The sequence below is a fragment of the Rhagoletis pomonella genome, unplaced genomic scaffold (genome assembly GCF_013731165.1).
Source record: "Rhagoletis pomonella isolate Grant_MI unplaced genomic scaffold, Rhpom_1.0 Rhpom_scaffold_00168, whole genome shotgun sequence".
NCBI lineage: Eukaryota > Metazoa > Arthropoda > Insecta > Diptera > Tephritidae > Rhagoletis > Rhagoletis pomonella.
Window position 1 is genome coordinate 15152 of NW_023458722.1, and position 12278 is coordinate 27429.

The window sequence follows — 12278 nt, forward strand, 5'->3', positions numbered from 1 at the left end:
TCAGCTGTTGAAGCGACGCCAACGCCAACGCAACGCCAAAGTTCTATAGGCCCGTCCACATACAACTTTGGCGTTGCGTTGGCGCTGGCGTCGCTTTGACAGCAGCGCGAGTAACGCCCGTGCTTGCTACAATGAACGCGTAGCAGAGAATACTTTGGTCACTAAATTAACACACTAGCGGCAGATAAATAAAAAATTTACATCAATAATTGCATTAAAAACTATATTTCTTGCCCGGATTTAATTAAAAATGAAAATTAAATCACATAATTTTGATTATTTAGAACAGCTGACGAACGACGCACGCGAAAAGTTGAGAGTTGGCCATCTTTCTGCGTTGTGTTGGCGTTGGCGTTGCCCAACTTTGGTTATATGGAGACTTTCATATAAATGCATGTATTCATAGTCAGCTGTCGAAGCGACGCCAACGCCAACGCAACGCCAAAGTTGTATGTAAACGGGCCTTATGTGGGCGGGCCTTAAGAATGCCATAGTTTTTACCATTGTGTACAAATACAAGTGAGATATCTTAGCAATAGACGTCATCCTGGGCCACAGCTGCGATCATCTGTTTTTTAGAGTTGCTTATTTTGGTATAAAGTGCGCTTTTTCGACCTGAGTTGCATTAAATAGTCTCTTAAAACTTGGTTGTATTTGTTGTTCAAATGGTAACATATATGCCCAAAAACTTGAAAAATATTAGATGATTGCTTTTTACAAATGCTATTTATAAAATTTGGTTTTGATTGCGACATTAGAAATATTCAGATTATAAAAGTTTTTCACATATGTTTTAAGATTTTAAAGCTTTTAAAATGTACGGTAGAATGCAACAATGTGCTTGAATTTGTTTGCTTCTTCGTCAGCTTATTCGTTTGCAGACTAGAAAAATGGCGAACAGCCATCAAAATACTGGTTCAAAATACACACAAATGGGTGCGCGCAGCAAAATTCAGCCCTAATGGTAAGTTCATTTCATCGTGCGGCGACAAGTTAAGAATTTGCGATACATTTTCAGGCGAATGTATGCGAACGTTCACCGGGGGAAGAGGTATGGGACGACAGCTGGCATGGCATCCAGACGGCAATCTGATGGCTTTAGCGTTAAGTTGTAACCGCGTTAAGGCCGGTCCACATAGAACTTTCGCGTTGGCTTTGGCGTTGGCGTTGGTTTGACAGAACGCACGTTAAAAGTGTGCTTGCTACAATGAACGCTTGGCAGCGAATCCTTGGGCCACTAAATTAACATATTAACGACAGATAAATTAACATTTCATATCAATAATTGCATTAAAAACGATATTTCTTGCCCGAACTTGATTAAAAAGGAAAAATATTTCACATAATTTTATTTATTCGCAACAGCTGACGAGCGACGCACGCGAAAAGTTGAGAGTTGGCCATCTTTTTGCTTTGTGTTGGCGTGAGCGTTGTCGAATTTTGGCTATGTGGACGGCTGCATTTGAATTCATGTATTCATAGTCAGCTGTTGAAGCGACGCCAACGCCAACGCAACGCCAAAGTTCTATGTGGACGGGCCTTTAAGATATTTGTCAAAGCTGAAGGCGAGCTAATACAGTGCATTCGTCGCGGAGAATGATGTTGCATTTCACCCAAGTGGAAATTTCTTGGTGACTGGCGGCGATGACGATACAATAAGATTGCATGATTTATTAGAAGGTCGGCCAATTTATACACGGTAGTAGTGCACTTTAGCGGAACCATATAAAATACATTTTTTCCTGTATTCAACAGTTGCCCGTTTGGAAATCTAATTTGCATACATTTGATGTCAATAGCGCGCAACAAACAAGCCAGTTCTCAAAGAGTCCAAATTGATTTTAGTCATGCAACAGCTCCACATAACTCCGCCATAGACACACCAGTTACTGGAGTACCAAAAAGCTGTGACGACAGTATTTTAATTGATCCACGACAATCTGTGGCATATGGCATGCGTGATGGAAATTTTCTGGTGCTTGATAGCCAATATACTACAAGAGTGAAACGCTACAAGTGAAACGCTGTGATAATATTTTTTCTCAAATTTTCATCTTTTATTTGCAGTTACATTAAGAAGCTCATAGAGGACAGAGCGGTTGGTAAGGAAGATGTCGAGTTACTGCTGTACTGCAACTGGGAAAATCCGCATTTCGCACGTAGGGATGCAAACGATGCATCGAATTTCTGAAACATCGATAACATCGGCCAAAAAACCGATGTTTACCATCGATATTTGAAAATTACTCAACATCGTAAAATTGGCGATATATCGATGTCAATTTTAACGATGTTTTAAACATCGACTTTAGTTTCGGTTCAAAATTGCCATTGCGTTCACATCTTTATGTTATATTCTTTGGGCTCTGTCACACGGTCACTATTTATTGACGTGATCCAAGTATCGCGATATTTATTGACGGTGTTGTATGCAGTATTGATGGATCGTGATCCATATCGCAAAATTTCTAAAAAATTTTGAAATTTGGATCGCGGATCGCAAAACCGTCAATAAATATTGAACGTGTAGCACTTTCAAAACGCGATCCATACATTTCTTTAGTACATCTTTTACTCTCATAATGTAAACATCGGCTCTGCCTTCACTCTCGGGGCTTAAAATCTTTCAAAACAAATTGAACAAATCTTAAAATAATTGTCATAAATAATAAATCGCTAGCTTAGAAAGAAAAGTTGCTAAGTCCCATTTTAAAAATTTTACAGGAGAGGAAAAAATCTTCCTATAGCCATTTTCTTTAACTATTTCGCAAGACTTTGAATCAAACATTTTGCGCGTTTAAAGCAAAGCAAAACTCCATAAAGGCCGGTCCACATAGAACTTTCGCGTTGGCTTTGGCGATGGCGTTGGTTTGACAGAACGCACGTTAAATGTATGCTTGCTACAATGAACGCTTGGCAGCAAATCCTTGGGCCCCTAAATTAACATACTAACGACAGATAAATTAATATTTCATATAAATAATTGCATTAAAAACGATATTTCTTGCCCGCACTTGATTAAAAAGGAAACATATTTCACATAATTTTATTTATTTGCAACAGCTGACGAGCGACGCACACGAAAAGTTGAGAGTTGGCCATCTTTTTGCTTTGTGTTGGCGTGAGCGTTGTCGAATTTTGGCTATGGGGACGGCTGCATTTGAATTCATGTATTCATAGTCAGCTGTTGAAGCGACGCCAACGCCAATGCAACGCCAAAGTTCTATGTGGACGGGCCTTAAGAATCAGAAGGATTCGATATTTATTAAAAGATGTCGTATTATTTTGGCCTTATCGGATTTGTGGTGCCTCTTTTGGACTTAGCAAATTTTCTTTTTAGGGCTTATGAAGAGGAAAAAATAAAAGAAGTACCTTTATAATTTTCGAAACTATGCGTATTCAATTTCTCTAGCCTCCTATATAAAAATATGAGTTTTCATAACAAGTGGACTTAGCAACTTTTCACTCTAAGCTAGCGAAATGCATTATCTGTAAATTATACGTACAAAATAAAAATATTTTCTTGCGTCATAATAAGCGTTCAGCAAAAAACAATATGGAAATACTGACGCGCTAAATATTGAACATGTAGCATTCGTGCGCGATCCATCAATCCATCAATATGGAATGCGATCCAAATATCGTGATAATTACTGACTGTGGGACAGAGCCCTTTGGGTAAGCGTAATACGGGTGATGGCAGCCCTGCACCTAATAAAAGCAATTGGCAACGTTGAACATAGGCGATTTCCATGACGTAGTTACAGTATTTCAACACGACTTAAGGTGAGTGTAAGTATTATCTGCTCGTAAACAGCAAATCTATTATGACATTGGAAGGAAATCTGATTAAATTCAAGAAACCACCCATTGAAATGTTAACAGTGTAGCAGTTTAGATGGACACTAGGTTTTTCTTACAATTTTAACAAGCATTAAGTCAGTTCCAGGTATTTCAGGATTTGCAGGTTTTACAGGTAAAGCGGTTTTCGCCATTAATAAACCTTATGGAAGGTGGCGTACGTTAACAGCTTCCTGTAAAAACCTGCAAATCTTGAAGTACCTGTAACATACTTATTAAAAAAGAGAAACATCGGAAAATAGCGATGTATCGATAGTTTTGGGGCGATTTTTTTCGGCATCGATGTTAAGGCCCGTCCACATAGAACTTTGGCGTTGCGTTGGTGTTGGCGTCGCTTCAACAGCTGACTATGAATACATGAATTCAAATGCAGCCGTCCACATAGCCAAAATTCGACAACGCTCACGCCAACACAAAGCAAAAAGATGGCCAACATACATGTAGCAAGCATACTTTTAACGTGCGTTCTGTCAAACCAACGCCAACGCCAAAGCCAACGCGAAAGTTCTATGTGGACCGGCCTTTAGTGTTTACGATACATCGAAATATCGATGTATCGATGTTGGCTCTGAAAATTTGCATCCCTATTCGCACGTGCTCCACTCGTATGGAATAGTAGCTTATGTCGAAAGGCTGGTTTTAGTATAATGCAGCATTCGCAGCATACCCTCACTGGCGCCGAGCCGTTGAAGAAATTTTGGATAAATAAACGTGCAAGAAATAGTTCCGATACTTGCACGTCCATATTCTTGTTAAGGGTCATCAAAAAATTCCATGTGTTGTAAATAATAAAGGGAATGCCGGATTATACTAAAGCCAGCTTCCCGACATAAACTACTATTCCATACGAACACAGAAATATAAATGTATCTAAAACTGAATAACTCAAATCAAATTGGATTGCATTTGCATAATATACCTAATATTGGAATCTGTTTTGATCGTAAAAAATACAACTTGCAATCATTTAGATTATAGTTTTGAAAGAAATTGATTGCAATCGTAAATTATGTAAAAATTGTCAATAACAATCTGCCTAAAATTTCTTTTCCCCATGTAACGGTTATAAAATACGTTAAATCCGCACTATCTGCATTAACAAAAAATATACATTGGAATATTTAAAATAAACCGATTCATATTTATTTTCTAGTAAGAATTGTTTCTTAATTGAAAGTATTTAACACTAATATAATGTAGTGGTTAATGTTTTAAAATGAATTCGCAATATGTCCGCAGCTCAGGTTGATTTAAAGAAATCCGTTTAAAATTTTCGAATTACATCTACTTGAATACAGGATAGGCAGGGTTGCATACAAATGGTAGTTCCGTAAATATTTAAAATATGTTAGTTCATTCAATATTTGCATCTGGGCCAATAAATAATAACAAATATAGCCGAAAAAAACAAAGTTTCAATTAAAACGAGTTTTTATAACCCCCCATAAAATTCCGATTAATTTTAAATACGAAAATAACGATATTTTTTCATGGGGATTTATTTTTTTAATATACCTTGTTTATACCTACACAAAAACCGGATTAGCAAAAAACCGATTAGACTCAACATATATTTCTTTACAACATTTATCCCCCTGTCTTTATAGCGCACTCGATAAAGTCTTATTCAAAAGTAAACAAAATTGCTATTTTTAAACGACATTTTTTTAATAAATAATTTGCGCGGTTGACCGAAATGGAAACAAACAATAATTGTAATTTATTATAACAATAATACGAATTTAAAACGGGCTGTATAAAGAAAACCAGCCTATTGTCACTTCACTTTCCAATGGTGCTGATTGCTGCAAGAATTATTTAGCGATTTAGAGCATAATCAACACAATATATGCACATAAATATGTATTATTTCACAGATCTCAGGGTCAGCTTAGAAATACGTTACCAAAATTATATAAAATTTAAGTAGGAATTATTTTTATTTATAACGTAAAAGCGCTATCTGACCCAATCTGATAAGTATATTTCCCCTAAAGTTAACCCATTTTATTTAATTTGTCTCTCGTGAAAATATATATTTTATTTATAATTTTCAGATATGTACATATATTTTAAATTTTTGCTTTAATTTTTGTCTCCTTTTAATATTTAATTAGATACCTTAAGATTAAAATAAGCTTAAAACGAAACAGCACAGCAACCCTTTTCTGTTCATCTTGAGAACACAAAAACCTCTTTTGTTAAAATTCGGCGCTGCACAAAATCCTGGCTTTTATATTTTCCAACAAAATACCACTTCGCAACCCTGGATTTTCACGAAGCGTTTCATTCGGGTCGTAGTTTGGCTACTTCGGGCCATTCGGTGTTGTATGCCATATTGGCTGCCATATTGTTCACACTGTCATCGCCATATTGAACACCCTGTCAACTAGCTGTCAACCCTAAGATATCTCACTTGTATTCTTCCACAATGACCTGCACCGCCTTCACGAACAAAATTTCAATTTTTTATTTTTTATAATTTTTTGTATTTCACATGGCACGCTTTGATTTAGAAGAAAAAATTCAGAACAGTGGTACACACCAAGGCACATTAAACAGGTAGTATCAGTAGAGCAAAAACAACATTTGCGTGTATTTTGTTGTTGCTTCTGGTATCGAAAGTGTCAAAAACTGTTCTGAATTTTTTCTTCTAAATCAAAATAAAAATTGATGCAACTTTCTTTCCTAGTAAATTTGTTTGCTTCTCGAAGCATTGATCCATCCTTTACAAGGGCCAGTAATCAGCGGTTGTGCTGCTGAGTTGGGCGAACGTTCCAAAAGCTGCTATTCAATCGCTTGTTTTGTATGGAAAAAGGTTTCACATGCAAATGGATTTTAATAATTCAGAATTTTTGTGAGAAAAAATTAAAAATATTTGACATTTTCGAGACCAAATAATTTGAAAATAAATCAAATCAGCTGCTCTACTGATACTACCTGTTCAATGTATCTTGGTGTGTACGTATGTATGTAAACCTGAGTTGCTCCGTAGTCCCGACTGCCGTGGAAACGAATATGGGTGTGTTAATGATAAATGATGCAATAGTTTTTATATTATATAAGATTATATTTAAATCTAAAAAATTTAATGCTTATGTATATACACGCATTTACTGTAGTTAAAAAGCAGTTTCTCAAATCTTTGTAGGCCGAACAACACAAAGTAGCGTAGCGCCTCTCCAGTAAAACCGGTACTCGATATCATATCGATAGCTAGGTGCTCGATTATAGTTTGAATAATTTGAAGCAGAGAACAAAAACACCATACAGTGTAATTATATTATATTATATTTATTATATAAAAAATACATTACTTTTTGTATGATTATGCTCTATTTAAGTTATAGTTGGTAATCTTTGCGTACAATTCATTTCATTAAATTCATTTCAAGGTGTATTAAACAAGGTGGTGTTGGGGCGACAGCTGAGTTTTTCGCCGTGGAGGCCATTACGTCAAAATGATGTGTTTGTTGTAACTCATACCAATGACAGTACGGACATCAGCGTATAATTTGTTAGTGTAATTTTTTACTTATATACGGCCAACACCACCTTGTTAAATACGCCTTGATTCATTTATTTATATCGATTTGTACAAACATGAATCATGGAGATGTATGCTGTCTGGTAACGCAATTATTTGACCAATCGAGTTTTATTTCTTTGACTGCATTCTTTAATTTTTTTGTTTTTATTGATTTACTCTTTTAACTTCATTCATGTCGTGGCTACAAACTTTTTCCAGTTTTAGTTGTGTTACTCTGATCATATCGTAGGAATAAATTTATTTTGGTCAATTTGAAACGCCCACTCGTTTTGAGGTAGATGTTCTCATCGTATAAAAAGAAGTAGCAATAGTATTTAATTTAATTGTGCAATACTGCATTTTACCGAAACGGACGCAGCCAATAGACGTGATAAGATTAACATTATTACCAGATAAGGAGTATGTTGATTAAACATCTGAAGTAGAACTTTTTGGATTTCGTGCAGACCTAAATTATACATATAAATTACTGTATTTTCAGCTATAACACGTTCAGTGAGCACGCAGAAACGCCTTTTGAAACAACGCAAAACCGGTGGCACTTCATTTGTTCCCGCACTTCAGCAACGCAATATGGGTCGTTTGGGGAAAGTAGATCCCAGTTCCTACTCGGAGCCCGAGCGCATCACCACCAAACACAGTGCACTTAAGTGGACAGTAGATTTTGCGAATACAAAGCTTTTAGGCAGTGTGACGCACCACTTCAATGTACTGGAGACCAACTTGCCTGCTATTGTAAGTGTGGTCGTGTCTGCTAACACATGTATATTTAATTCTGTTGTATTTTCAATAAATTGCTTACTTATGCTTAGCTGTTGGATGTGCGTGACATCACCGTTAATAATGCATCTATTTTATGTAACGGCGGCTCATCTATTCCAATAAACTACTTTGCCAGTGATCCTGTAGAGGATATTGGTGCTAAGTTGACTTTGGAATTGCCGGAAGGTACAGCTGAGGGAGAGTAAGTACAAAAATACACTTTTAAAGTTTTTAGCGGGAACACCGATTTAATTTTAGCATACAGTAGTTAGTTAAGTGTTGCAGTAGCCACGGCAAACTTATCTTTAGCCCTGAAAAGTCAACACCTCCATAAATTCTTATTCATAAATCAAGTGAGCTTATCGCTTTATGCATTGAACATATGTGTTAAGACAAGTTATAGTTTCTCATGATAATCGAAAATATAGTTTTATATGTTTACGAAAAAAAGTTCTTTAGACGGTAAACCATCGTGTATAAATTCAAAAAGAAAAAAATGCTCCTAAAAGGCTTCTAAAGTTTTATTTTCTTATACATATAGTCGATATATATATATACACTGTACTTATATACCTACATACATATATATGTGTATGCATAGTTTATACTTACCATTAAGTGTGTGACTAATTCTGCAAATGATGAATTTAACTTATGTTTAAACTCACAACCTTTCATTCACAACAGCCTTCTTGTACGCATAGACTATGAGACTTCTAATCGCGCTAGCGCCCTGCAGTGGCTCACACCAGAGCAGACTCTAGGCAAACAGCACCCTTATCTGTTTAGTCAGTGTCAAGCGATTCATGCACGTTCCGTACTGCCATGCCAGGATACACCAGCCGTGAAATTTACTTACGAAGCCACCGTACAGCATCCAAAGGAACTAACTGCACTGATGAGCGCCTTAATTGAGAAAAAAGAAGCAGGTGTAACCACATTCAAGCAAGAAGTGCCCATACCGGCTTATTTATTAGCCATTGCCATTGGAGATCTCGTTTCTCGTCCATTGGGTGCCAATTCCAATGTCTGGGCAGAGGCCGGTATTGTAGACGCTAGTGCTGAGGAATTCTCACAAACTGCTCAGATGTTGAAGACTGCATCGGACATTTGTGGCCCATATGTTTGGAAACAATATGACTTGCTGGTTATGCCGCCATCATTCCCCTTTGGGGGCATGGAAAACCCTTGCCTTACTTTTGTGACGCTCACATTGCTGGCCGGTGATAAGTCTTTGGCAGATGTAGTGGCACATGAAATTGCGCATAGCTGGACTGGTAATTTGGTTACGAATAAAAACTTCGAACATTTCTGGTTGAATGAGGGATTCACTGTATTCGTTGAAACGAAAATTGTGGGACGCATGCAAGGCAATAAGGAGCGTGATTTTCATATGCTGCGCAATCTGACCGATTTGCAGGAGTGCGTGAGTACAAAAATCATTTGAAATAAAAGCTCCTACATTTTTTATACTTACTACTCCTTTTTTAATATCTCTCCCACAGATCCGCACACAATTAGCTAATAGCCCGGAGCTGACAAAGCTAGTTGTGGATCTATCTAACTGCGGCCCCTACGATGCCTTTTCCAGCGTGCCCTACATCAAAGGCTCAACATTCCTGCGGTACATCGAAGATCTACTTGGTGGACCTGAAGTGTTTGAGCCATTCCTACGCAGCTACTTGCAACAGTATGCCAACAAATCGGTTGTGACTGACGATTTCAAAGCTGCCTTGTATGATTACTTCAATAAAACCGATAAGAAGGATAAGCTAACCGAAATCGAGGAGGGACTGCCGCCAATAATTCCAAAGTAATCATATTAATATACATAGGTGTTAAACTTAAACAATAATTTCATACATATGTATTTTGTTGAAACATTTCAGATTCGATGAGACACTTGCAAATGTCTCAAAGCAATTGGCCGTATTGTGGAGCACCAAGTCCACTGCTGACCTACGCCTCGACACGCAAATCACTAAGTCCATTTCTTCTCTTCAACTAATTGATTTTCTAGGCAGATTAATCGAATGCCAAGAAATAGTCGAGTTAAATGAGGATAAAATCGAATTGCTTGAGAGCACATACAATTTGAAGAGCACAAAGAATGCCGAAATGCGCTTCCGCGTCTTGCGCTTAGTTATCCGAGCACGACTGCTGAAGCGTATCGAAGAAATCATTGCATTTGCCAACTCGAACTTCCGCATGAAATTCTGTCGTCCAATTTATCGTGACCTAGGCCAATGGGCCGAGGCTAAGCCTATTGCAATTGAAAGCTTCCAGCGTGTCAAGGATCAAATGATGGCGGTCTGTGCGCATACAATCGAGAGGGAGTGCGCGACGGATATTAGTTCAAATTATTTGACAATGCTCTTACACTGTGTGCTGCTTTTCATAGTAGATAACTGCAAATAAGAAAATTTATTTTAGATGATGGCAGATTTTTACGCATTTTCATGATGTGCTTATTGGAAACCATGCAAATTATATACCAGCACGCATCTAGATCATAACGCAAATAAGATCGTGGAAAGCCTAAGCACATCTTTTTTAGACTGCAAACCGGATGATTCGAGGAAAAGGAGTGCGGCATGAGTTATGGTACTCTAAATGCTGTTGGGTCCCTTCACTTAAATCCATATCACAAATTTTCCATATCACCCTAAATGGATTGTTGTCCTTCGTCTATTTCAAAATTTTTTTGGGCCTGTTGATTTTAATATTAGTGTTTTATTAAAAAATAAGCAAAACTATGATTATAACAAGATGACTTTCTGTTCCATGCTTAGCCATTATTACTTTTAGGCTGATTTCTAGTATTCATTTCGTGTGCTTTATTTATTTATTTTTTTTTTTAATTGTTTTATTCTTATTTATTTCAAACGCCTGAAAATCATTGTAATCGGCTAGCATTTCATTGTATTCATGATTTATCTTTATTATTAATGATTCAATTTCTTGTTTTATATATTTTGGTTGCAGTGTTTTTTTTCGTTCATTATTTTTACTATTTATTTTCTTGTAATTGTTTCAAATTACATTTGTTCTTCTAATATCAAATATTATAACTACCGGCTGCAGGATAATTTCCAAAAAAAAAATATTATATGTTTTGCTGATTTTTGGATGTACACATTTATTAATGATTTTACAGTTTAATTATTATTTTTTAAACGTTTGCCTAGTTACTGCAAATGACTTTTTTAATGATTTCGCGAATTTATGCAAACTTTTTGTGCCTAATGTTTTGGGTTTCTTTTTGTTTTTTGAATTAGTTCTTTCTTATATTGCAACTACATATTACCCAACCCCAGCTCCGACATGCTTACATTTTTGTTGTAGTTCCTTCCTAAACATGTATTTACCTACGTTGCTGTTGAGGGTTTTGTTGAATGGCTTTGTAATTTTACTTTCCTTTTTTTTGGAAATATTAAAATGCTTGAAATTGAATACATAACTTACACTGTGCGAAACGATTATGGGGTAAAACTTGGGAAAAAAATTTCGCGGTTATAAATAGTAAGGTGTTTTTTCTAGTTAGAAATAATACAAAAAGTTGTGCTTATTATTATTATTTTTTTTCATTTCGTTTTAAATTCTCGATTTAAAATTACGGTTATAAATATTCGATAATTTATGAAAAGCAAACTTAGTTTTTTTTTTCAAATATTAAATCGGGTTGCCAAAATTTTTAAAATAAAGGGCCGATTATTTCTGAAAATTTAAAAGATCTATATATCTATATTTGAAATAGTTTTTTTTTAGTCAACAATAGAAAATATTTAATTATGTAAGTCTTTATGGGGTTCCAGTTGAATAATTTCAGTAATGCGACATAACGAATGTATTAATAAGTATGGACCACTTACAAAACGAATTTCCTACACTTTCGACTTTATTATTATTCATTTGTTGAAATAAAACCAACGCACTTAACAATATACATATAGCACCGACTAAAAATTTACATTTTCGAGTTTTTGGTATGCTATCTAAAACAATGACCTATGACTAATGAATGATAAAACTATTACAAATAAGCAATATTTAATGAAAATAATATTTACAAGCAAAAAATAAAAATACAAAATTCCACTTGCAC

At 35.9% G+C, this 12278-nt stretch overlaps 1 protein-coding gene across 3 annotated transcripts; it reads left to right on the forward strand.

The window, feature by feature from the left end:
* Positions 1-7057: 7057 nt before the first annotated feature.
* LOC118750201 (leukotriene A-4 hydrolase-like) lies at positions 7058-10997 on the forward strand. 3 transcript variants are annotated; one of them, XM_036484926.1, is made up of 7 exons: positions 7531-7685; positions 7770-7810; positions 7893-8146; positions 8224-8375; positions 8861-9599; positions 9679-9986; positions 10063-10997. In XM_036484926.1, the coding sequence occupies exons 3-7, from the start codon at positions 7985-7987 to the stop codon at positions 10589-10591; spliced, it is 1890 nt and encodes a 629-aa protein (XP_036340819.1). In that variant the 5' UTR covers positions 7531-7685; positions 7770-7810; positions 7893-7984; the 3' UTR covers positions 10592-10997. The 3 variants fall into 3 exon arrangements, with proteins under 3 accessions (XP_036340820.1, XP_036340819.1, XP_036340818.1); XM_036484927.1 differs by lacking the exons at positions 7531-7685; positions 7770-7810 and adding an exon at positions 7058-7135; XM_036484925.1 differs by lacking the exon at positions 7770-7810.
* The last annotated feature ends 1281 nt before the right edge of the window (positions 10998-12278 follow it).

Coding starts and splice junctions, on each gene's coding strand:
- LOC118750201 (XM_036484927.1), top strand. CDS start 7,985: ATGGGTCGTTTGGGGAAAGTAGATCCCAGTTCCTACTCGGAGCCCGAG. Junction 9,600..9,678: donor TGACCGATTTGCAGGAGTGC/GTGAGTACAAAA, acceptor TCTCTCCCACAG/ATCCGCACACAATTAGCTAA. Junction 9,987..10,062: donor CTGCCGCCAATAATTCCAAA/GTAATCATATTA, acceptor GAAACATTTCAG/ATTCGATGAGACACTTGCAA.